Here is a 27,191-nt window from a genome sequence, read left to right as displayed (position 1 = left end):
ATCCTACTTCAATTTTAGGTGGGTAAGAACCATTTACACAGCTCACTTGAGCAATATAATTACAGGCAGTCTGCAGACTTAGAAATACAGTTGGTTCCTGAAAACTACATCTTAAGTCAAAACGTTGTACCTCAGAACTGATTTTCCCGTAGGAAACAATGTTATAAATGAGGGAATTGGTTCCTGAACCAAGGCACAATACCCTATTTTCACCAAAAATAACCCAGAATTTTGTACCCAATTATAAATGAGTAATATGGCTACATTAATGTATTTATATTATAAATAGCAATCATATTTGGAAGGACTTCTTTGAGGTGACTTTGCTGGACTTTTTGAAGGGCTCTTGGTTGGAGTCTTCTCAGGAGTCTTGGCTGCAGGTTTTTCTGGAGTCTTGTCTGGTTTCTTAAAAAAAGTGTCCAAGGAAGTTTGGACAGATGTTCTCCAGGGAGGTAGGCGACACAGCGAACTTGTTCGCTGGCATGGCGTGGCATTGGATCAAGCATTGTAAAGTTGAAATAGGGTGTCAACTTATAAATGGTGTAAGTGTGAAGCATTGTAACTTGAAACATTGTAAGTCGAGGACTGCCTAGCATTTTGTGTATGTAAATTTTAGATTCTTCTCCTCTTGCAAAAAGATATATACAGTAATATCTGTGTAATTTGCACAAAATGGAAGAAAGGGACACATTCCCATATGGGTGTCTGGTGCATCTTAAAGGGCTCCTCCCCTGACACCAGTCAGCAACCAGGGGGAGGGGGGGCCCCCCGGTGACCAATCTCACTCACCATGAAAGCGGCCATGGCCTTGGCCACTTCCAGTCATTTCCGCGGCCGATCTCACTCACCATGAAAGTTCTGTGGAAGTGGCACCGCTGCTTTTGCTGATGGCCCTGCTCCCCGGTCAGCGCTCAGAGGATGGGCATTGGTGCTCCCGCCTGCCCCTCTGCCCGCCAGCCAAACAGGGAGCACGGCCTGGCAGGGGGTGCACCGGTGCTCTCAAGGGGTGCACGTGCACCCCCATACACCCCCTATACATCACCCCTGCAATCCCACTTTTAGCCCGCTAACCTAGTAATTAGGGCACTAGGGAGATTCAGATTCTAGGTTTGTCTTATCCACAGGAGGTTTGAATCTGCATCCCCCACTTCCCAGACAAGTGTCTTTGTCCCCAGGCCATGGGCTAGGCATTACCAAGAGTACCCTTCCTGTTGAAACTACCCCATTAAGCAGCCACAAGGAGAAAATATGGGGCCAGAAGGGGAGTAGACCACAGGGGGAAAGAGCTCTGAGATGAATACTGCTCTGGAAGGGAGAGCCAGGGGCTTGGTTTCTGGCTTCTGCTTCTGTTCCCAATACCATTTTGTATTTAATAGTCATTAGATAATACAGCTAGACAGGTGTGGGATAGTTTCTGCCTCATGGTTAGAAAGCTGTTTTCCCCCAGTTGTGATTTTTTGGCACCTAAATTTGGGAGGGTGTTTAATTTCGTGTCTTGGTCCCAATCAACCAAATCACCTCCAAATTCTGTCAGGTGAGTAGAGCTCAATCATTCAAGTCTGTGTGATGCTACTACCAGCAAGTATCCTACCTCCCAGATGCTTCAGTCTGGACTTCAGATGCTCCCAAATCCATGGCAGGCACCCTGTGTACAAGTCCCAAGCCCAGAGACCTTGGATTTCAGATGCCCCTAGTCTTGCTTGCCCCTAGCCAAAAGACCAAAGAAGCAAGCTAGAGGGAAAGCCTGTGAACAATCCCCCATCAACATAAATTGTGTAGCTGATATCTTCCCATTGAGAGGCCCTGTAGTAGACCCTTCCAGGGGGCCCTGTAGCAAAGCCTTGCAGGGAGGTCTGCCCACAGTGCAATGGACAGGTCTCCACCCTCTAACTATACCTAGTCATTCAAGGCTGAGAAGAAGGGAATCTTCTCTGCCAGGTCAGTAAAACCACCTGGGCCAAAGCCATCATGGGCCATCCTCATGGTATTTGGACATGCACATGGCTACCAGGTAACATAAAATCACTACAGAGCATAAGTAGCTGGAGAAGATCTTTCTGATCATGTTCAGAAGGACAGGATGAGTTGTGCTAGAGCTAAATATGTGTAAATGCCCTAAAATGCCAACTCCTGGATAAAAAATAGCTATCTAAGTGCTACTTACCCACCTAAAGGTGGTTGAATTTGAGTCAGGGTCGCCATTTTTGCAGAATCACATCTGATGTATTAGTTGAGGGTATGGGGGAGGAAAGAAATGACATTGGCCTGGGGGTATGTGGTAGGTTACTAAATATAAAGTTATCTAAGTTGAATAAAGGGGAAACCTAAAGTCACTGCAATGTAAATACAGTCCAGGGGGAAAGAAAAGTTGAGTTTTGTGAGAATGACCTTTGTACTAGGTTCCTCTGTCTTTTGAGCCAGTTACATTTTAGGTGTGCTAATGGAGAAAGGAGTTGATGTGAATCTGTTTTTAATTTTTTTTCTAAAGGTATGAAATGAAGTAAATTTGGGATGATGGGGAAAGAAATGACCCCAACATCCTTTTAAATATTATGTCACTGTTAAAGTGTAAAGTCTGGAAATCCAGACAAAAATGTTCTCCTAGGTGGGATTTGTTGTTAGAAAGGACTCAGCATTCTGAATGCAGTATTTCTTCCCTTTCAGATGTATGGTTGGCTATGTTAATGCCAGTTTATCAGTGTTTCTGGTGTCTGACTTTGAAAACCGTTCAGAACCAGCATCAAACGGAAGTGAATTCTCCGGTTCACCATTGAAATATTGCAGGTAAGGATCTCCTCAAATAACCCTTTTCTTTTAAGAAATCAGCAGATAGAAGCAACGTGATTCATTCTGGGCTTGGACTATCTTTCTGAATTAAAGAAATGAAATGAAAAAAATGTATTTTTGAAAGTTCCCATGAAAGGAATGAAAGCAGCCATGACATCAGTTGTACTGTACATGTAGGAGGAAGGCTTAATCTTTGGAGTCTGGAAATTGGCCAGGCTTCAAAAAGATACTCTACATCTGCATATAAATTACTTTTTTTTAAACAATACAACAAATGGTCACTATTATTGGTAATAATTGCTTATCCTTTAATTTGTCTTGATAGGTTTGGGAGATTTCATACAAGCCTAGGGTCTAACTCCAACTGTAATGCTATCTAGCTGACTCTAAATGAAGGATTAAATTGCAGATGTGTATGGACCCTCTAAATCCCCTTAAGCCTTATTGTGCTGGCTTAAGTGGTGCATAAACCTTATTGAGGCTTTGTGAACAGGAGTGAATTTCACTTGAACTTGCAATAAGTCACATCCATACCCCATCGGTCTTAGACCTTATGTGGGAGCTGACTGTTACAGCTATTTGCCATACCAGCTAGAGCTGTCCCTTGGCATCCCAGGCTGCTTTGTGGGTCCCCACTAACCCCTCTTTACAGGATGTCATGCTAGCCTCCATTGCACTTATCTGCTCCAGCTGACTGGGCTCTCACAGAGCTAGCTACAGGGAGGAGTCAGAGTTCGGGGGCAGCACGAGCTGCCAGCAGCAGCTGGGTGGTGTAGGGGGGAGCTGTCCTTGGCCGGACACAGTCCCAGCCTGAGCTAGCACAGATAGGGAGGGCCCACATTGTGAGGGCTTCTCCCTACCACTGCGCAGACTGGCTTCCCAGAGCTGGTCCTCCCCCCAAGCTCTGCCCCCCTGCAAACAGCTGGCTGCCAGTGCTGGGGGGAAGGGAGGGGAGGGAGCAGAAGCCTCAGCCCCAGCCTCACCACCTCCAAACTCGAGCCAGCTCAGCTAGAGGGGGTGCATGGTGGGGGGTCCCCACCTCCCCACACTGCCCAGCCTGGCTGGCCAGTGTGGCTTCTCTCCCCCACCCCCGCCTCCGCCCCCCGGGCAGTTGTCAACAGAAGTGGGGGGAAAGGGGGAACAGAGTACCCCATTGTGCAGACCCAGTCCCCCAAACCCAATCCAGCACAGCTGAGGAGGCTGCATGGAGGGGGCCTTCATTCCCTCTGCCCCCTGCTGCCGCTGCCAGCCAGCCACTTGCAGGGGGAGGGGGATGGAGCTGGGGAAAGGAGTCACTGTGACCAGCCAGACCAGGCAGTGGGGAAGGGAAGCCCCCCCCTCACCCCCCAGCTGTGCTGGCTCAGGTCTGGGGGGGAGGGTTGGGGCTGGGCCGGCATCTCCACTTTCCCCCATCACCACCGCTGACAGCCTGCCACTAGCAGGGGGGTGGAGTTGGGGAGAGGGGCATGCTGGCCAATCAGAGGTGGCCAGCTGCTTGGCGGCTTAGCTGGGCTTGGCATTGGCTGGCATCCTGCTGGGAGGTGTGTGGGAGCGCCCCCAACCTGCTGGCCTTGGGCAGTGCCAGCAGCCTGCACACCTCCCCACTGAAGGATGAACATCTGTTCTGTTCGTTCCCCACCTAATCTAGGGCACTTAGAGTAAAGCGCAAAACTTAAACTGCTTCTGCCTTGGGCTTTTTGAATGTCTGTACTTAGCTTTTGTTCCAAATTGTTAGCCATGGTATTTTGAATAAAATTTCTTGTCTCTGACCATTGACTGAACAGATTAAAACAGAGTTTGCTTTTGATATCTTAAAAAAGCAGGAAACAAGCAACATATTGTTTTCATTCAGAAAAGTCCCAATCCTACATCCTTTGTAGACAGAACCTTTCGTAACTTGGAGTTTTCCCTGTGTAAGCACTAGATGGAGGTATCAGGATTTGGCCTGAAATGGTGTAAATCCTACTAACACAGCTGGAACAGTATTCTAATATTTTAAAAGCCTACGTCTGTCTGTCTAGCTGGCCGTAATGCTTTATTCACACTCTGACTGGCTCACGGAAACAGCCAATCAGAGTGCTCCAAGAGTGAGAGAGCACCGCCCTGATTCTGAAGCTGCTCCAAGGACTGGACAGAGGGTGGGGGAGCCGGGGTCAGCAGCGCTGGCCTCGGCTCCCCCACCCCGCTCCCTGCAAGGGGCAGAACAGCAGCAGCATGGGGCGTTAGGTGGCGGCACTCCATCCCAGTCCCCTTCCTCCCCCCCGTCATTCTTGACGGGCAGTTGGCTAGTATAGTAAAAATAGCAAAGTATACCAATATATTATCTTTCCTTTCACTTTTGTCCTTCCAGCCTTGGGTTCTGGGACTCTACGACAGTACTAAAAATAAAGTTATCATGATAAAAAATATGAGACACGGAACCAGGCCCTCCATTAAATAAAAAATCATTGTACATCATAAAGATGGGGCGGTGGGAGCCAACAACAATACAGAAAGGGAGTCTAGCCTCACTGATAGACTTTGATTGTGATTTCAGTAAAAGTAGGTGCTAGCCCTGTGTTATCGTATGTGTGGGTTAATTCAAAATGCTGCTGAAAGATCTTTGGATATAACTATGTGGTTTCTAGAGTATGTTTACTTATTGAATATATCCATTTCTGTTTGTGGAATTCAGAGAGTGACTGACTTCCTTCTAATGAATTCACAAGACACTTAACAAACCTGAATTTTGCTGAAACACTTGGTAATTTTAACTTCAGTTTAAAGAAAGATATTGAAAGGGATGCAAATTAGTTTTTAATAATTTCTAAAGAGACTACAGGACTCCATATCAACGTATGATTTGTGTGATGTGAGAGCAAGCTTTTAAGCTTTCAGCAGGGTAGTGTTGGTGGACAAAATCTGTTAATAATTTACCATTACTATTACTGAGATGATTTTTTTCTGCTGTGGGAGAGATACCATGCTGATTGTATGGAAGTTTTTTCTCCAGCAAATATGAGAAACTTGATGTACTTTTCTACCTAGATTTTCTAGCCAGGTGCTTCTGTTGCAGTCCTTTAAAATTCTGCTTGTAAACAGTTTTCATCTGAAGAATCAATGTTTTGTCTGCATATGGGAATTAGCTGGCAGCAAAAACAATTCATACTGATGCTACTGGAATATAAGAATTCAGTGCTGACTAAAATCTCTAGCCTGCTTATTTTGTGTCAAGTGTCCTCTTGAATCTGAAAAGTCCATGCATTAGACGGAAATGCAGATTGCCCATCATAGAGATATAATATACCTTTCAGTTTATTTCTTCTGTGCAAGTAGCTTTTTTCAGTTCTTTAAACTTGTTTAGAGATTATGTGTAAGAGTGTTATTTAATGTGACATTTCCTGATATTGTTTTATAACTAGTTTTCAATCCTGCGCAGGAAACAGATTAGGCAGAAGCCAAATTTCCCTTCACTTTCAGATTAAGTTTGTGTCAAATTGCTTTGGAATTGCCATTTTACTTATGAAATCAGACTCCAGATAGAGTGAGTTTTTCCATAGATGAATGTATCTGATATATGATAGGCTTTGAATGGGTTTATAGTTATCTTAAGTCTACCTATTCTACCATAAAACTCTGTTAATTTTTTTGTTAAGTGTTTATGTTTTCAAAAGACATTACTTAAAACAACAGAGCTGATTCCCTTACGTGGATTTGCACTGGGCAGGTAACATCCCTAAGTGAGAATCTGGTCCTGTTGGCAGTCAATAGCAAGACTTGCGTTGGTTATTTTTTCAATTGAGTTATACATGATTTACACTGGGAATTGAAGTAGAGAACTGGGCCAATGTTTTATAATTTAGAGCACCTGACATTGAGATCATTATAGAAAAAAGAATAGCGAGCAAAATTATTTTTTCATAATCCAGACTAGCGTTTTATCATATCTCTAAAATATGATGTTCTCTTTGTTTTTCAGGTACAGAGACTATCGAGACCCTCCTCATGCTCCAGTGCCCTATGGCTACACACTGCAATTCTGGCATGTTTTAGCAGCACGATTGGCTTTTATTATAGTATTTGAGGTCAGTTATCATTCCAGGGCAAGTGTACTTGTTAAAACATTATCTCTATTTGAGGCTTTTTCACAGCCCTGATCCTGGATAGCAATCCTGGAGCTTTAGCTGATAGGTTCAAGTGTTTCTGTCTTGCTTTGAATTTCCCAGTCTTGTATTTCTAAATAGCTACATATACTGAAAGGTTACCTAATGTGCTTTACTGGTGACCTATAATGGTAGAGTAAAGATGGGTTGAAAATAGGCTTGGAGCCTTTTTTGTTCCTTTAATGATGTGCAAAGACTGTGGCATGCATCTGATCTCATCTGATTTTGAAAACTAATCATCCCTATGTTTCACTGGTGCTTAAGCAGGAGACCACTGTGAAATCCCAGTTGTCATAGACACAAATCAGTGATTTGTGGGTGAACACTTGGTGAATTCTAGATCATGGAAACGAAGTGAATGCAAGATTTCACTTAGCCCTATCATAACAGATGGATGGAATAATAGGAAGGAATACATTGAAAAGAAGGCTTAGAAGAATTTTTTCTTTCTTGTTTAGACCTAGAAGAGTTTTTAAGATTCATTCTTTTGTTTATTCTTCCCCCCCTTCTTTTTTTTAATGTTTAGGCTGCAGGACTTTGTGATGACAGTGGAATAAGCATAGTATAACATCATAAGAGTTGAGAAGGTGAAATCTGAGCAACTGAAAAAAGAAAACAGTTTTATTAGAATGTTTAAAACCTTTGGCTTTTGCTATTTTTTACATTATAGTTAAAAACTATTTTACTCCACAAATGTATTAACTATTTGGGATAAAGGAAGTTTTCATTACAGATTTTAGTGTCTTTGCCACTACAATTAAAAGGTACAGACTCAGAATGCTTTCTGCAAAGCCCTTTCAGTTACAGTGGGGGGCTGCACTTCTGTCTGCCCCCGAAGTGTAGTGTTCTGACAGTTATCCTAGAGAAGACCCAGAGATCCGTTGGCCAAACGAGCAAAGAGTAAATTTGATGTATTTGATATTTCAATGATGCAAGAGAAATATAACAAAGCAATAGTTATCTAAAACCTGGAATCTGAGCATTCAGAATCCCTAAAAATTGGGTTACATGGTCCTGGGCAAAAGCCAATGCAAGCCCAAGTTAAAAATATCTTTGATTAGCCCCTATAAACACTGCCATTGTACTATAGCAAAGCAGTTCAAAAGTACTATATCTAGCTCAGAAAGTGATATATAATTATTATAGATTTTTTATATATTCCTTATCAAGTGACTCAAATTACCAGTTGATGTATGTACTGCATTGCCATTTTATTTTGGATTGGACTTTTGCAACATCTCTCTGGATTACAGAATTAAATTATTTGAATTGGAATGACGCTTATTTTCATTTCATATAATGGGAGACAGTCTCCCCCGAATTTATTTCTTAACTAAAACTGTATTATCTTGGCAGGAACCGATTGGCTTCTGTAAACTTTAATAAATGCAATCTCCAGACCTGCCTGGGTCAAGTTGGAGCACTGAATTGGACGCTGGAAACTGTAGCTCCTTTGAGCTTTATTTTTTGACCAATATTGACCATTTCTGTAGGGTATCACTCCATTCCATTGAATTTTGCCTCAACCACATTCAGAGGGGAAAAAAGACTGGTAGAACCCTGCTACATAACACCTCTTCTGTTTCCACTATCATTGCTGTGAACTGTAGTATCTGCGTGTGAACAGGAACATAGGAATAGCCCAACTAATTGCTGTAATACGTATAAGAATAAGGAGAAAGTGAGGTTTTTTTGCCATAACAGGGGCATTTAGCAGAATGGACAGGATGGAAGAAGGCACAAAAATGAGTGAACAAGGATAAGTAAAACTCTGGTCAACCCTTCAACTCTTAGCCATATTTGTTACAAGTTACTCGAATCGTTTGTTTTAAAACAGCATTTGTTTAAACTTTTGTTTGTGGACCTGACAGCAGGCAGTGTTTTATCCTGACTGAAGCCTTAGACTGGTGCATTACTGTCAGCCCGTAGTGCTTTCTACTTGTCATAGTTTGATATTAATATTGCAGAGAGTCCCAAATTATACTGACTCAAACTGTGGTCCATAATGCATTTAATCATGGTCAGCTGAAAACCTGCTGGTCACAAGGTACCAACTTTTCTTCTTTATTTCCAGGTACCAAACAGGATTCAACATTTGTATAATACCATTTCTCTATGTAAATCAACAAGTGTAGTTGCCAAAGAGAAGGGAAGTGATTCACACAACTGTGAATTGTAGTAGAAATGACCAAGAAACTGTCTCAATGAAGATGTGGTCCCTATAAATAAATCTCTGGGGAATCATTGGCATGATAGATTTGGCCAGTCCTCTCCATTTTCTGTCCAGGGAATTATGACTGGTTGTACACTCAAAACTCTGGCTATGTTAAGAGGGCACAATGTAGTGCTAGGCTCTCTGTGGTTGAGCTACCTGAGCTCATGGAAGAGGTCTAACTACGTTAGTGTGGTACTTCACCTGGGCAAATTAGCCCTGCACCCAGCTTAGTTTATTCTTCTTACCACTGCACAGTATCATGCAGGCATACTCTGCACGATATAATCTACTCCTGAGCAGGTATGCCTGCAATTTTTCTAGGATCCAGTGATATAGTAAATGTGGTTAGTCAGCCTGGTAGAAGCGGATATGTGGGCACAAACTAAATCTTGTTCCTTGTGTAACCAGTTTGAGGTGATCATATTTCAAAGTCATGATTAAGAGGTTGTTGTATGGATGAGGAAACCTATAGGGAAAATTCCCATATGGATCTGAGAAAGCACAGGGAGCAAAAAGTAAGGAAGAAAGAAAAAATTACAGCCAACCAGGATCCTCAGATTATTAACTGGTTTGGAGACATCTGACATAAAACCTGCTTGAGGCATGAACATGGCCTTCAGCCTTCTCTTTAGAAAGCATATAATAAACTTAAGGTGCTCTCAGGAAAAATAACAATTTCAGTAGAGATAAGTGAATAAAGGTAGCTTTGTCACTGAGTTAATAATTACTGTAGCTGATACTTCACTCTGAACCTAGCATCTGTGAGCGCATCTACACATTCATTAATGCACCATAGTTACTACGCATTACTTTTAGTACCTGGTTAACTAAGTGCTAAATCAACACACAGTAACTTGCACTACTGCATAGTAGCACTGGCACATGGTTTTTTAGTGACGCTTACTGAGCAGTAGCCTAATACTACTGTGCAATAGACATTACTGTGCAGTTAGCATCTCATCTAGACGTGCCCAGTGTTGAGCTATTTGGGGCATAACTACTTTGTGAATGGCCCTGGCTTAAACACTCAAAACAGTACTTTCTGCTATCTGTATCTAAAAGTCTAGTAATCTCACAGCTAATTGATACAGTAAATCTGCTCTGGCTAAAGGGATAATTTTTCTAGGTGTAATAAAGCACACCACAGTGTTATCCTGCTGAAGACAGAATCTGTAGCAAACACAACTGCGGCTTCTCTTTTGCAGTACTCAAAGTTAAAGTCCTAACTAGAGAGGAAGGTATACTTTATCTTCAGTTTGGAATAACTATTTACATGTAAAATTTATGGATTTTTCCTGGGGGAAAAATAACATTAGATCTCTTGACCCCAATCCACAAGTGTGATCCACTGACAAAGGCCCCCTGTGGCCTGCACAGTCCACCTGATTTCAAAGCACAGACTCAGTGGTTTGAATCTGCAGCTGGGGGCCTTAATTTATAAACTGAAAGATGAACTTTCTATGAAAGATCTTGTTAGTCTTCTTCAAATCTAGATCTATATTAACTTCTGCAAGAATTTTTATGTAAAAGAGAACTACAGGGTTAAGACTTTCGTATTTCAATTTTTAACAAGTTTTAACTCTAGAGCCACATTTTTTGTGAACCGGAGACTGTCCTCTCCTCTTAAAATGAATTTAAAAAAATCATTTTACTACAGTTTTCAATTTTATTTAATTCATGTTCCAAATGTTTGTTTTCACAGCACCTTGTCTTTTGCATAAAGCACCTGATTTCCTATTTAATCCCAGACCTTCCAAAAGATCTGAGGGATCGGATGAGGAGAGAAAAGTACTTGATTCAGGAAATGATGTATGAGGCTGAGCTGGAACGTCTACAAAAAGAGCGGAAGGAGAGAAAGAAAAATGGAAAATCATATCACAATGAGTGGCCGTGACTGGGTGAGGGGGAAGTTGTTTAAGAGAAGTCACTAATTTTATTGACTTTATAAAATAATTCATATATATTCTATACTGGATTGTAGGGAGACACAGAGTGGATGGGAGCTACTTAGTTTCTGCTACACGGACATTTTGACACGTGCATGTCAATTTAAAATGTATCATGCAGAAGATCTTATGAAAAGTTAAATCTTTTCCAAGTCTTAGGCCAAGGTGAGTATACCCTGGCCGTCAGATCAGTTTCCAAAGCCAGTTTAAGGTTATGGTCCTAATCTTCAAAGCAGTTACTGGATCAAATCCCAGCTGTTAAAGATCAAATTTTGATCTAGGAATCACTCTTAGTCAAGAGCTTTCCCAAAACCTAAGAACAATAAGCCAAGATAAAGTACATAAAAGCTAGAGACAAAGCATTCTCTGCCAAGGGGACTTGGCTAAAATCAAACTTCCAGACCTGAATCCCGAATTTGATTGTCTTTAGGAATACAAACTGATACAAATCAAGTTGGTATTAATGAGTCATTTGTCTGAGCCCTGAGAAGCCTGCTGGAAGGTTTAGGAGTACAGCACCTTTGAACATCTGAATATGCTTTGGATGGCTAACTTCAGTTTTCTATATTTGAAAATCTTATCTGGAACAGTTGGGGACCTCATTTTCAAGTCGCTGCAACTTCCATAGAGGACTGGCTGGTGCTCAACACCTCTGAAAATCAGGTCTTTGGACATTTTGCTTGGGTCATGCAAGGAATGTGTAGTATGAGCTATAACACAGAATTATTTGTAGTGCAATTTCCCCAAGAAGCTCCCATCTGTATTTAGCGGATGCTCAACATGTAGCCAAAAGATGTTCTGTGTTCCAAACATCTCTTTGCCTAAGCAAAAGATTGAGAAACAAAAGGTTAATAGTGAGTAATAGTGGGAGAAGGCTCATTTGCTCAAGATTTTCTGACTCTTAACCTTGTTCTTTTGTAAAGACATCCTTCCAAAAACCTTTTTAAGAGGTTAAAAATAGGAAATGTCATTAAATCCTATCTACAGAATAACATGACAAATCTAGACAAGTAATGAAAATAGAATTGGCCAATAGAAGCATCGGCTAGTAACTGATATGACTAGAAACACTTAGTGATGAAGTTTAGGTTTAGATTCTTTTGCAAAGTTGTCAGCTTTCATCTGCTAAAAGGTCCCAGAATCACTTCATCCCGAAGAAGATGAAAATCTTAGGGACTAGCAGTCGAATGAGTGTCAGGTGGTGTGATACAGATCAGAATGTACTGTTTGAATGTTGTTAAGAGTCTGCCATCTCTTGCTCCCTAGTGATAACACTAAAATTCCTGTAGAATATAAAATGGCATCTTCTGCATAAGTAGGAACTGGAGAGCTCAGAGGCCTGCTCTATAGGAATACAGCAAAAACTTTGTTATCTGGCACCCATAGGGAATGTGGGGTGCCGGATAACTAAATATGCCAGTTACCTGAGAGGCCCAAACAGGCGTCTTTGCCTGTTCAGGCTGCCGCCTCTCCTGCTACATCCGGTGCGCTGCCGCTGCATCACCGTCTTTCCTGCTGCATCAGTATGCCGGGGGACAGGGGGGAGTCCAGCGCAGGCTGCTAGGCCCCGGGCCATGGGGGCTTGGCAGTGCAGGCCATCTTGTTCCTTTAATTAAGGAAGAGCTCTCCTCCACACAGGAGATGAAAGGGCACAGTTGGTCCCATGATCGGTTACCCTAGGCCCAAGCAAAAACCTGTAATCTTGCTTATATGAGATAGCTACTGATGACTGGGAAAGGACTTGAGGACTGACTTTGTTCTATGGTGATTGAATTTGTGCCGTGGTAATGAGGCATGAAACCTAAAAGATTATAAGTAATATTACCCCATGGAGAGTGAATGAGGAGGTTACTTCTGTTTGGAGCAGGCTGTGAACAAGGGCACTGCAAAATAGAATGAGATTTCCATCTCTGTGAGCTAGTAGCTATGTGATATAATTCCCCCCTGGATGTGCATGAATTGGTTGATGTTTCACAACTGCCCTCTCAAGTTGTCTGTAGGACTTGCATAACAGTGGAAAGTACTGGTTTCTCAACTAGTAAAGTTGTGCAAGATCATGCAAAAGCTGATTTCATGTAGAAAAGTAAATCAAGTAGACTTAGTTTGTATACGCTGTGCAAGCTCTGTAAAACCATGGGTGATACACTTCTAGAACGTGTTTGCCAAGTAGTAAAATAAAACATAAGTCATGCAGAAATCAGGGAACATCTACATGTGTCCCTAAGGCTCCACTGTTACTGTGCTATCATTTAGTTTATACAAACTAATCACTGTCATCTTGATTTATTTGTCTACGTGAAATTGGCTTTTGCATGATTTTACACAACTTTACTGGTTGAAAAACCAGCACTTTCCACTGTTATGCAAATCCTACAGAGTTATGCAGAGTTAAATCCTACACTGTTATGCAAATGATGGCACAGCCCATACTGTGCCATGCCAGCAGTGCACAGTTATTTTTGGCCCCTATGTCGCTATAGCAGCACACTATAATATGGGATTGTGTTGCTACGGAGCTGTGGCATCACGTGTAGATGCACCTTCAGTGTCTTAAATATGTATACTAACCCATGCAAACGTCCTTTGGTGAGATATTGCTCTGACATTTTAAATCTGAAAAATTCTTAACTCTGCATTGCAGCATGCCACAACATAACCTGATTTCTGCTCTTAAAGAACCTCAGCAGTTTAACCTGCCAGAATAAATAAAGCAAACCAAGGATACAATCATAGCTGATTGCTTGTGAGACCAGTGTTCAACACAGCTACATGTTGATGAGTTTTCGTGACTCTAAATTACTCCAGGCTATCATCTTAGGTTTTGCATAAACTGACAGTGTGGAGGTGGCAACCATCAAGGTTGGCTTATGTTCAGCCTTATCCTGTAAGATGCTGTGAACCTCCAAAAAGGTACTGAGCTCTTTCCACTCCCATTCTTTGACTGCTTAAGTCTTACAGGCTTGGGTCCTCTCATAGAATCATAGAATAGTAGGGTTGGAAAGGGACCCCAGGGGTCATCTAGTCTATTCTCTATTCAGGGCAGAATCCTCCTTTACTAAACCATCCCAATCTAAGTGTCTGTCTGATTTGCTCTTAAAAATGTCCAGGAATGGAAATTCCACAGCCTCTCTGGATAGTTTGTCCAGTGCATAACCACCCTCTTAGTGAGAAAGTTCTTTCTAATATTATACAACAGTTCACTGAAAATTGATATATATAATTGACACATATACATACACACACTTACATATATATATTTATATATAAAAAGGAAAAATATGTAATAAACATGTTAGCCTTGTGACAACAAACTGAAATACTGAGTTCTTTGGGGGAAAAAATGTATGCTTGTATTGTGTTTATTATCTGATATATAGATATCTATATATAGATAGCTATATATGCATATCTGATATCTATATATAGATATCAGATAATATATATATATATATATCAGATAAGATTGTGCTTATCTGATATCCATATATAGATATCAGATATTCTTGTCTGATATATCTATATATCTATCTGATAAGAAGCACTATATATATATATATAATTTTTTTAAACCTTCAGGTGATGGACCTGTTTTCTGTTTTACTATTTCCAGCTTCACAAGAGCACTACCTTCAAGAGAATGGGAAAAATAAATGCAATTTCAGTGCATGCCACAGACATTTTACATAGCCAAGCAGGTCAGTACACTTCAGAGGATTTACTGTGAAATTGTTTTGCAGTCCAGTGTATGATTGATATCCATAGATCATTCTCAACAGAGCGAGCATGTACTTCATGGGCAATTATACTCAAGTTTTTAAAACCAAGGAAATATTATATACTAGGACTGTTTTTCAGCCTGTTTGCTACGTTTTTTGCATTCTGTCCCATGTTGGTTTTACAGATCTTAGAATAATACATGTATATGAAGAACCTGGATACTTTGACAAAAAATGCCTAATTCAACCCACCACCTACTTTCAAGCCACCAAATAATACAACTGAAACCCTGTTTACAATTCAATTCTTTTTTATTTCAGATCTTTCTGAGGGGAACTTATGTTATGTACCATATATATATATAATATATATATATATATATAAAATATATAGACAGATTGTTTATTTGTAAATAGCAAAAAGAACAAAAAAATCCTATGGAGAAGAATGTTGAATTTTCACACTTAAAACAAAAAACCATCATCAGCATAAAGCCATGTTTAACGCTTGTATAATGTGATGCAATAAACTTTAAAATAAATTATGCATATGAAATCTTTGTTGTTGGGCCTTAGTAAGTCATTTTATTTTTCCCTAGTTTGGGGTGGGAGGTAAATAGGACATAAAAGAAGCAAAAAAATAACCAAAACCTGTCAACCCTTTCTTTTCCTGACTCCATTGTGTTACCTTTAGGTTCCTGTTGTGTTTCCAATAGAAAGGATTGGTCCCACAGAAATCTGAGTGATATCTGGAAAGTGTTGTGTTCTCTTGATTTCCATTATTTAATAGCTCAGGGGTCAGCAACCCCTAGCATGCGTGCCAAGCAAGACCATTTTGCTCAGCACACCACCACCACACTGGCAGCTGCTGCCAGTCACGGAGCCCAGGCTGCCCCGAGCAGGTGGCTGGGAGGCTGCAAGCCCTGTTGCAAGCAAACCAGGGGCCGGCTGCAAACAGCTGCTCCAGGCTCCAGCATGTCAGCACTCCAACACCTTCCAAGGTAGACATTGTGGTTTTTTCAGCACTCTGGCCAAAAAACATTGCTTACCCCTGTAATAGATGCTGATTAAAATCTTTTAAGAAGGAAGTCATGACCTCCTGGTTAAAGGCCTGCTATCTTTACCCAGGCAAAACTGCCTGATGTGGTAGACCTAGCAGAAGACAGGACATTATCCTGGAGAAAAATTGACCACAACTATTTTATGATCAGTCCATTAATACAAGTACAAGAAATGCAAGGAAAAGAAATGGCTATTCCACTGACCAGAAGTAACCCATAGGAGCCTACTAGAAATAAACCAGGTACCCCATGGGCCCATGCACAGTCCCAAATGTGTATCTCTTCAAGGCCAAGGCATCTGCTCCAGATCAATGGACTGGAAACCATCCCAAAGAAGCAGTTAAGATTTCTACAAGTTCATATTTCCTCTACTCTGATGGATTTCTCTACCTGCTGTAACTTAATTAAGATTTTTCTATTATCCCTTACAATATCATTTCTAGCATCCCAACTACCCCTGAAAAAATATAACCTATTCTTAATTTGACTTTCCTGCAAGTACTCTCCTGAAGTAATTACATAAGAACAGGAATAAACAAGTCCCAGGCTTACACCATAAATCAGGTATCCTAATACAGAAAATGTCCAGCTTAATGTAGTATTAATTCATTCACAGGCATTATTGTAAGTGAAAATGGCAGATGAATCAGGGCCACAAGCACTGCAAGGGCATTATTATTGTTGTACAGAATTTTTGGTATATGTCCTTTATGTGTAAAGTCTTCAGATCCATGTCCTCAGCCTTCTTGTAACTGTTTTGCATCATCTGCTTCTGATCTAGTGACCTAAACATTGGGTCCATGGAGATTATTTGACTGAAACCCTAGCTTTGTGTCATGTATAGACTTAAATGCATTAAGCCACAAGATTATCGGCTTCAGACAGGGATCATCAACCCACAGCCCATGGGCCAGATCCAGCTCAGGGACATGGAGCTTCTGCTGCATTCAGCAGTATGGAGCTCTGAGAGCAGTTGCTTCCCATGCTGTGGCAGGGAAAAGCAGCAGTGGTGGGTGCCTTCCCCATGTTACTGCTGGGAAAAGCAGTGGCATAGGCTTGATCGTGGCTTACAATGCTTAAAGTATTTCAATCCACAAAACTGAAGTAAAAAACTGTGATACTGTACCCCTTTATTATATATATATATTGTATATACATATAATACACACACACACACATATAAAATAGTTTGATTTAAATATGACTCCATGAGGAAAGAATAATGTCAAAGGAGACCCACAACAGTTTAATCAAGTATCAAATAAAATACAAACATTTATCTAAGTATAGAATAATACAATGAAGTGCACATTGATAATATTTGGGGCTAAAAATAGACAACTGTTTTAATATGGTGCTGATTGGTCCAGGATATGACATGCATCAAAATAGATGTGGCACAGTCATTTACACAGGAGGCTTTAAATGGCAATAAACTTGAATTAGGCACAATTTTTCAGAGGCAAAGTAAGCAAGCTTCAGTTCAAGTGTCCACACCACCATTTTCCAGCACACGGATGCTGAAACAGGAGGCACAGTGGTGCTTTAATTGGAGTGGCTATTGGAGCTGCTCTAATTGAAGTGCTGCTCCACATCACTTCCAGAGTATGTGAAGAAGTGCCCAACTTTCTAAACAAGCAGTATTGCTACTTAAGACATTAGATGGAATACAGGAGACTCGGTTTCTACTCCAAACCTACCACTAATTTGTTAGACGACTGGAAAAATCACTTCATCACACTTCAATTCTCTTTGGAAAATAGAGACTTTCCTTCCTTCACATCTTTGAATAAAGAGTGCCATGTTAAGAGTTAATTTTTACGATGTACTACATGTGAGCTGCTTATAAATGTGATGTTCTATTTCTTTATCAGTGGAGAGGCAAGGATTTCTTTGGGTGATATATTTTATTGGACCAAATGTATTGCTAGGATAGAATTAGGCAATTTTTCAAATGTAAGACAGTCTTCTTCAGGTCTGAAGCGAAAAGCCAGGACAGCAATAATTAAAAAACAAAACAAAAAAAAACAAGTGGAGGCATGCTAATAAGAATAATTAACCCTCGTGGAGCATCATATGATTAAGCTATTTTCTGTCACTGCACACATGTAAAGTAGGTTGATCGCAAACACTACAAATGGCTAGATTTGGCTTATGTAAATTGGCACAGTTCCATTGACTTCAATGGAATGAGGGTCACTTATGCTAGGTGACCTGTGTTCTTCCAGTTTTTGTTTCAGCCTGTCTTCACTATGATTTTTAGCAAATATCTTAAAATTACAGTCAGAATTTTAACCTCAGTTTAACTGGGTAGTGCCTTCATAGGTCACACAAAAAGGATGTTCTATAATGACTTTTATTTCCCAAAATTATCCTAACACAACATAAATGTAATATCCTAGAATATAATACAAAATACATTTTTAAATATGCATTATACAAAATACATAGGTGTAAACTGCCAGGTGGCTCAGAAACTGTGGAGGACAGATTCTGTTTTCTGCTCTAGGTGAGTGCCAAAGCAAGTTGCTACAGGGACAAGAGAAAATTCCCTTTCCTCCACAGAACACCATAAGGCCACTGTACAAACTCCCCTTTCCCTTTATGCTGTAAGTGGCCTTATACTACTCCCTTTGAAAGCCCCAGTATATATATGGAATGAATAGGAGGTAAATTGGAGGCCCACAGTGCACAGTGCTACAGGGTTTCTGAGCTGTACTTCAGCTTATAGGTTGACTTGGGACAGGGTTCAGTAAATTATAGCAGGCAGATTCCCCTTACTCTCACACAGAATTAAGCACTGAGGTTTTCCCACCTGTAAAATTCTAGATGTGTTCTATTCTGGCTTGGACTTAATTGGGTGACTGTACTTACAGCTCATATTTAGTAGCATTTTATACTCATTTTGCAAAAGTGTAAATGGTTGCTATCCAAGGTGCTAGGCAGCATTGAGTTAGCCCAGTGATTTTCAACCTTTTTTCATTTATGGAAAATTTTGAATGGAAGTGCAAACCCCTTTGAATTGTAAGTGTGGGTGTTCACATATTTTTGATTGATGATAGTCATCTTTCACGGACCCTTTGGATAGTCTGCAGACCCCCAGGGGGTCTGCAGACCACAGTTGAAAAGCACTGAATTAGCCCATTAATTATGCTAGTAGGTCTGCACATAGCAAAAAAAACATACTATTTTGTAACTTTCAACCTATGGAATCATACACATTGTGGGTATAAAGAGGTAGAGAGTTCCTTTCACACCCTACAAGCTATGCAAAAAATCTGATCTAATAATCAAAAATCCTGAGTTGATCAGCTCTGTTGTTGTCTCAGGGCATGCTGGGGGATGGGGGAGGAACTTTTCTCTAAACATATCTAACAAACTCTCTGAGGTCTAACCCAGCTCTTCAGCCTCAGTGCTGAAAAGATGGGGTTAAGCAACTTTCCCGCATATTTGTGGTTGAATGCTTTGCCTACAAGGTGCTCAGATACTGCAGCAATGGCTGTCTTCATAAAAAAATGGCCAGTAGGTGCTCAGGGTCAGCACTTCTACAAGGAAAGATATTTTTAATATTAAATTCTACTTCCTTTATTCTAAAAACAAAATATAGACCTCTTCCTAGCTTCAGTATGGAATAGCTCATTAAGATGATCAGCCATGTCTGTGAAAATTTAATGTTCTCCTTTAAAATATTACTCTGAAAATAAACTGAGATTTAAAGCAAATATTTTTACAGGAGACCACACAAAAATGATTTCAAACAGAAAATCTCTGAGTTCCTGGATTAAAGGCCACTTACATAAGAGACACCTGATTCCTTGTTTTGAAATTCTTCTTAATCTTAACGTTATTCCAATGTGGTGAAGACATGGAGCATGGTAAGGATTCTTGCATATAACCAGAGGTATGGTAGGTAAATTAATTCTTTCCAGAAATGCCAGCAATGTCTTCAACACAGCAGCTAAAGTGTTTGTAGGTAAGAGCTCCATGGCACCAGGTCATATATGAATGCCACTGACTTTCTCTTTATTGTCTGTGAAATTCATTTCAATATGGTTGAAAGCAGGATTGTCGATTCCTTCATCTGCCAGATCGTGAACTTTCCAGTTCAAAACTTCCACTTTCTCCTTCTGAAAAAGAGTTTATGTGGTGATGTTCTTAGGTACAAAGTATCTTTCTCTTACTCTCTCTTACACATGCACACATACCCGCATATGCATTGCATGCATGTGTGCGCACACATACATTATCCCTGTTGACGCCTGCTAAACATTTCTCCTAAACTATCTTCCATAATCTTAGGTTTGGCCTCTTTTTGCCTAATACCTAATTCAAAAGGATGCATCACTTCTCTAATCTTCTCACAGTTGAGAAACTTTATCTTTTTCTTCTTAATGTAAATGTGGCACAGACCACAGATACAGTATTTACTACAATGAGGCTACAAAACATGTCAGTGAACATTAATTGTTTTCAAAGGAAATGCGTAAGAGTGAGACCCAGGAAAAGGGTAAATGGAACAAGGAGGAAGTTGGAGGAAGTATGGTGTTTCTGACATTGTAGGGGAGAAGATTAAAGAAAAAGTAGTTTTAAAATATGTATTGAGTGTTTTTTACTGGGTGAGACATAGAATCACAGAAAATCATAGAAACTTAGGGTTGGAAGGGATCTCAGACGGTCATCTAGTCCAACCCCTTGCTAAAAACAGAACCATCCCTAGCGAGGTGATCCCAGCCAAGGCTTTGTCTAGCCGGGTCCTAAAAATCTCCAAGAATGGAGAGTCTTCAACCTCTCTGGGTAACCTGTTCCAGTGTTTTACTACCCTCCTACTGAGAAAGTTTTTCCTAATATCTATCTTAAACTTCCCTTGCTGCAACTTGAGACCATTGCTCCTTGTTCTTTCATCTGCTACCACTGAGAAAAGTGCAAGATCACCTAACTGTGTCAAGACCCTAAGTCCCAATGAGTTTTAATGGGACTTACTTGTGTTTCAAAATCGAACGTGTGTGTCTACACAGCACATAGTAGTCAGGCATAGCAATCCAAAATACTTCTTCACACACCTAGGCTAATGACCTCTTTTGGGAAGCAGGGCTTCATAGCCTGGGTGCAACACTGTACTAGCATGGATCCACAGGTTCCAGTATCAGGGCTAGAACAAATTGAGATGGCTCACATATCTTTGCATGTGCTGCCCTGCATCATGTAGATTCCAGTACGTGAGATGGCAGTCACAACTGCCTTAGAATACCTCGGTGTGGCATTGCCTTGTAGCAGGCAGACATAACCCAAGGTCCTACTGCACAATGCTGACAGCATAATGGGGTCTCAAGGTGAATATGAATTTAGTTTTTAGATATAAATGAGCTAGAGTCCCTTAATTTTTTTTAAGTTTTAGTTTAAACATTTTCATTTTTTATTACAACCCCCCCCCCTTACATTTTTCAAATAAAAGCCAAAGCTAAAAAGGAAGTAGGGTTACTAGTCAAATTCAGGGACAGCACAATTTTTTTAGTATTGATTTAAGACAGGATGGGTGGACAGTTCGACTTTACCGTGAAGAAAATAGGGTTTGCAAAGAGCAAAGGCAGCATATTTTACTTTGCCTCATTTAAGGGGATTTTGTGGAGCAAGAACATTTATTTTAAAAATAAATGCCAAACAACTATGTCCTTTATTTACCTACTTCTGCTTTGTTTCTGAGTTATGTCAAGAGAAAAAGAGTACCTTTTGTTCTCTTTCCTGAGGGCCAAATACATCCAAAGCCCATTTCTCTCAGTAGGGATCTTTTCTATGCTTTATATAAGGCCTACTATAAACTGGTATAAATAAGGAATATCTGTACTGAAGTCAAGAGAATTGTAGTGGCATGGAAAAAGAATCAGACCTGGAGCTGGGCATTAGCCTAGCAGGTAGAAAATGTAAATGTAAGTGAACTGCAGAAAAACTGTAAGTTGATGCTCACAGTAATCTTTGGAATGTTTCTTCATATATGAAGAGGATGAGTGGGTTTCAATCTGAGCATTGTTATTGTCATTCAAAATGTATCCGACATTGTTTCTGTGTGCAAATAACAGCAATTGTATTGCTGTATAGCAGTTTGTCATCCTAGTTTCATGACATGATGTCTGCTAAGCCTCATGCCTAACTGCATTCCATCAGTGAAAATCAGGTTTCTGGCTTTCCTGCTTTAACATATTCCTCATTAAATCTAACTTGAATTAAACTGAAGATCCTTGTTGCTCAGGCAGAATGGAAATCACCCCCACTTCTTTTCTGAACAGTTAGATTGGTGCATTAATAAGCATCCTTTCCCCAACTCACCAGCCATATTGACCTTATATCAGGGAACAAACAGAAGTTATCCTGCCCATTTAATTTGTAGGCATGAGTTTCCACGTGCACTCTGTCCACTGGCTGAGGAGCACATCCTAAAGTGGTTTGATCTGGGGGAGGTGTATTAAAGTCATGAACCTACAGTAGTTTACACCAGTGGTGCTCTATCTTTTTGGTCAGCAAACCAAATGAATAATGCCCACAGGCTCAGTTTAGTCAGTGGACCCCATCTGGTGACCAGCATGGGTGCGGCAGGCCCCATCCAGCCACACTGAGGGGGCAGGAGCAGCCTGGCCCCAATCCAGCCTACCAGGAGAGGGGGACATGGCTCAGCCCCAGCCCAGTCCTCCAACTGTGGTGGGTAGGGGGAGGGGAAGGGGACATGGCCCAGCCCTGATCCAGTCTCTAGGAGGAAGGGGGTGTGGCCCAGTCCAATTCAGCTGTGGCGGGGAGGGAGCAGGTCCAGCCCATGGCCTGGTTCCAACCCATTGCATGGGGCTTTGAGTCTGAGAATTTGGTAGGGGAGAGGGTGGCAATATCAATTGCCACTGCCTCGTGGCTGCCAAATTTCCATACTTATGGGGAGTCCCATGGGCCAGATGTGATGGCTCTGCAGGCCATATTTGGCCCACAGGGCAGAGGTGAAGCACCCCTTATTTATTTCATCTGAACATCTGGCCCATGTTTTCTAAATGGATGAATCACACACATCATCTATTAAAAAAATCTTTCCCTGTCACACACGTTTAGTTTCCAAAATGTGCAACATCTCAACACAAAGGGTTTTCACAACAGGAAAAAGGTCTGGACACTGGATCATTTCAAAAAAGACTATTGCCGTGTGACACCCAGTGTGGCATCTTTTGCTGTTACTTTTAACTCAGTGCATTGGGAAAATAACATATCACTCTAACAGTGGTCTTAATAAAACCTATTCTAACTTAGGAAGGCCAAATTGACAACACTCGCCTCACAGCGATGACCAGTCACTTTCAATGGGGTTATCATAAGAGTGAAGGGTCACAACAGTTTCTAGAGGCTGGGGCCCAGATGGCCATCTTAGATCAGTTGCTGGAGCTCAACTAAAGTCAATGGAAGTATGTCATTTTAAACTAGTAAAGGAGCCGCCCCTCCATGATCGGGGTAAGTACGGTAAGGCATTCTCCACTGACTGTGGAAAGTCTAATTCTTTCATGGATATGAGATGAAGATGTTATTGGTTTATTTCTATGCAACAGGTATGAACTAGCATAGCACTGCCAAATGTGGCAGTCAGCGAGGTAGTCTTTCTTTAAGAAGTGTTGATCTTTAGTACCGTAATCTGATTTTATTCTTAAGAGGTTTGTCTCCATTCTATTCAACACTTCTTCCAGATATTTAATTTTTTGCAAGAGCAGCTGCCATTTAGACTGTACAGATGGTGTAGAATTTCCCCCCCCCACCCCCCTCAAGCTATAGCTAGTAATTTAAAAAGAAAAAAAAAGTCTAACATTTATCTATGAAAGGACACTTCAGTGTTCAGAGCAGCCTATTACCTCATTCCTAGAGGTTACCTAGGAGTGCCCTAGCAGAATGATGAACTTTTGAGAGCAGGTGTTCTTTCTTTTATCTGCTACCCACTGAAGTCAGACACCTGCTGCTGTGGCCAGATATAGATACCAGCCTCTTTACCCTGACCCCATCTGGTGACAGCTGCTGCTTAAATGAAGCAGGCATGACAAACTGTCAGCCAGCCAGGTAGGAAAAGTATAAAGACAAAATTTAGTCCCCTGGGAAAGCTTTGTTGAAGGATTTTGGCTTCCGACTCTGATTTTGCTACATTATTAGAGCTAACGTTTCCTCTTAAGGGGTGTTTATTGGGTACATTCTATGTTTGTGGTGACCAAGGCTGACCTCTGTAGAGGACCAATTTGAAAGGACAGAACCTGGATCAATGAGTGATTAAATAATAAAACTGTTTTTGTGGGTTTTTTTAGAAAATGTAACCCCTGGTAAATTTGCATCCATTCTCCAGGAGTGAAGACCTGGTGGAGGCAAAGTAGGATGCTGCACATAGCAATACTTACTTTCTCAGGTTTAGAAAATGCGAAGTTGGACAGGAAGTCCTCTTTGGTCAGCAGGAATTTACGGTCAATGTTTTGCTTCCTTCCTCCTGCAAAATAGGCACGGTATTAAATTTTCTATTAAACAGTTTTTAATCTGGTACCTCTTATTCTACAGATAACAGTATGCCAAATTCTAATTGCCTGATCTTGCCTGGTCTTGATGCCCTGGGTAGAGGCAGCAGCAAAAAGCAATTACAAGCTGTTTCCTCAGGTTGCATCAGCCACATATTCCAGTATCACTTGGATCTATCAGGTTCTGGAGCATAAAAGATGCCGGGCCTGTGTTTGGAAGCTTGTTAACTATCTCTGTGATATCTGTCCCTTAGGGACATACTCTAGTTGCATGCTTCTTGTGTCAGAAGAGGAAAAAAAACAAGTATCTGCTAACCAAAAACATCAGAAAGAGCCTACGTTTTGTGTAACATTCAGTATCTGTAACCAGCCTGATGGTGTAGTAGTAGCCCAAACTGCTACCGACTGTAGGAATTAAGGTCATTGAGAGATGTGCAGCTCCCCGCTTTACAGGAAGCACTATGAATTACAGCAATCCCCTTGCTGGGTTTTTGGTTGTAGCTGTGTTAGTCCCTATGCCTGAAGAAGGGTGACTGCACCTGAAAGCTTGCCAAGAACTTTTTTCCAACTACTCAGTTGATCTAATAAAAGATATCACATCTACTCAAAGAATCTTGCCTGCCAGCAATCCCCTTGACCTGGCTGCATGACAACTGCCTCTCTCTGCTAGTCTTGCCCTGCTCCCCACCCCTGCAAGCTCCAGTGCTGTCTTCAGGATGGGAGCAGGGTTGGGGTTTGCTCAGCCTGAGCTGGAGGGTGGAGCAGGTGGATTGGAGCACTCCACTCTGGGGGGTCCAATCCACCCACCCCACCTTCCAACGCAGGCTGGGCAAGAGTGTCCTCCCCTCCCTTCTCCCCACTTCCATCCTGAAGACAGCACCAGGCAGGGGCAGAGCTCAGCTGCATCAGCCCAGCCCTGCTGACAGACGTTAATGAAGGCACTTCAATTTGGAGCACCTTTATCTGAATCCTCCTGTAATGAGGGTTCATTTGCTGTGTGATCGTATACTTTTGAAGCACCCTGCAGCCATACAGTTCTGTCAGGGCACAGCTCTTGAGCACTTCAGGGGGCCAATCATGCGACACAAAGTCACTTTTGTCAGTACCCTCTGTTTGAGGCTCAGACTTAGTCCTGCACTCCCCAAGTGGCAACTTTCTTAACCACTGGGGTTGTCCCATGTTATACTGCAGTGATTTCTATGGTCAATAGTTTGAGGAGAAAGCTGGGTGTACAATCTCCTACATCCTTATCTTAAGGACTGCTGTCATCCTATGAAACATGAGGAATGACAGGTAGTTCCCAGGGACTCCAGAAAATGTTTGAAGGATATTGGGTGGGAGGAAGGGAGTGAAAGGGAGACAGGGAAGGAGAGGAAGGTGGAAAAACTAATGCAAATGAGCATATTCTCCTTCAAATCTTACACACAAGAATCTCATAAAAACCATTCGCTACAATGGGTCAAGTGTATGCCACCTTAGAGGGGACTGAAGAGATGGTGTTCAACTCTATACTAGGTTTAAACTTTAAGTTAGATTAAATACAATCTAGGAAGCAACAGACCCAAAATTTTGTGAGCTGTTCTCATGAGACTTTCACCTAAATCCCGGAAATGTGAAATGAACTGTTTCTGTGCTATTTCAGCCATGTGCAAACTAGATAATAGGCCCTGAGTAGATTTGCCTGAGAACAAAACGAGAAATAGGTCTGGATCTTGAGCTCAGCTGTAAACTGTCCTGCTTGCCCTCAGGCTCCGTAGCTATTTCAGTGGGCAACTAAAGTAGCCATACAGAGTGAGTCATTCCTTAGGTGCGTGATGAGCAAATTAAGTGAAAATGAGCACTGTTCATCATTCTCTAACATTTTAAATTTCCTCAAAGCTTTTGCCCTCAGGAAGAAAGAATGGCATATTTCCTCTGTTAGGATTATCTGCTTGTTCAATGACAACTGTCAAACCCCTGCCCCTGCTTAGACTTAATAAAATGGAAAAAATGTATTGTATCTCCCCACCCCATCTCCTCAGGCTCGAAAACAGCTGAATCTGCTTCCTCATGCTTCAGAGGGGAAAGAAATCTGACCTGTAAGCAGATACCAAGTATGTGAAATTTCAGCCCAAGAGAAGAGTGAATTAAAAGAGGGGATTAGGATGGAAACCTTTATTAAATTTCTACTAGCATGGCTGTGGAGAGTTCACATTACTTCAGGAAAGAATTTAAATGCATCTTGAACCCAAACTCTAGCAAAGATACCTGATAAAAGGCTGACAATTATTCCCACTGCCATTGTGACCAGAGTCCCAAGTGTGCTGAAGTACAGATAGGACAAGGAATACCAGTGATCAGCTAGAACCGGTCTAGAAAAAAGGAGAGAACACAAGTTGGTTTTTTTTTCTCAGACAACTTGAAAAAATAAAGCTATGAACAGAGACAATAAATAACATAAGGAGAATGCTGTGCTAGGAACACTTTAAAAATAACAACCTATATGCTAAACTTGCAGATACACGCATATGCTTTTTTTTTTAAAAAGCACTTAAGTTTGCGAGTCTTTTAGTTACTGGGGAGGAGTCTGGGCTGTAAGGTGTAAGAATGCAGCACAGTCAGTGAAACAAGAAGCTCTTGTGTTTCTACTAGGAACTCTAAGCAAAACTTTCGGTTTATCTTATGAATCATGCACACCTCATAGTGATAATACTGAGTGGCACCCCACAGCACCCTTATGAGGATCTCATGGCAGCCCAGGGTACCACAGCCCCCTGGTTGAGAATCACAAGTCCAAGGCTTCTGCTATCCTATTTTGAGTCTCTTTGCTACACA

At 41.3% G+C, this 27,191-nt stretch overlaps 2 protein-coding genes across 2 annotated transcripts in view; one reads left to right on the top strand and one right to left on the bottom strand.

The window, feature by feature from the left end:
• ANO4 (anoctamin 4) overlaps positions 1–15,145 on the top strand; it is a 387,697-nt gene extending 372,552 nt beyond the window's left edge. Inside the window, exons 27-30 of the mRNA XM_090041055.1 lie at positions 2,665–2,784; positions 6,746–6,851; positions 10,847–11,042; positions 14,701–15,145. Coding sequence (XP_089897181.1) covers positions 2,665–2,784; positions 6,746–6,851; positions 10,847–11,038 — 418 coding nt within the window. The 3' untranslated portion in view covers positions 11,039–11,042; positions 14,701–15,145. The remainder of the gene's footprint in view (positions 1–2,664; positions 2,785–6,745; positions 6,852–10,846; positions 11,043–14,700) is intronic.
• Positions 15,146–17,092: 1,947 nt separating this feature from the next.
• Positions 17,093–27,191, bottom strand: part of SLC5A8 (solute carrier family 5 member 8) — a 41,522-nt gene continuing 31,423 nt past the window's right edge. Inside the window, exons 13-15 of the mRNA XM_090042827.1 lie at positions 26,625–26,728; positions 24,267–24,352; positions 17,093–19,994 (exon numbers count right to left, since the gene is read on the bottom strand). Coding sequence (XP_089898953.1) covers positions 19,863–19,994; positions 24,267–24,352; positions 26,625–26,728 — 322 coding nt within the window. The 3' untranslated portion in view covers positions 17,093–19,862. The remainder of the gene's footprint in view (positions 19,995–24,266; positions 24,353–26,624; positions 26,729–27,191) is intronic.

The sequence above is a fragment of the Crocodylus siamensis genome, chromosome 4, assembly GCF_052110815.1.
Source record: "Crocodylus siamensis isolate JL-2025a chromosome 4, ASM5211081v1, whole genome shotgun sequence".
Classification (NCBI taxonomy): domain Eukaryota; kingdom Metazoa; phylum Chordata; order Crocodylia; family Crocodylidae; genus Crocodylus; species Crocodylus siamensis.
Note: the sequence above shows the minus strand (reverse complement) of the source record. Positions and strands in the feature narration are given on the sequence as shown.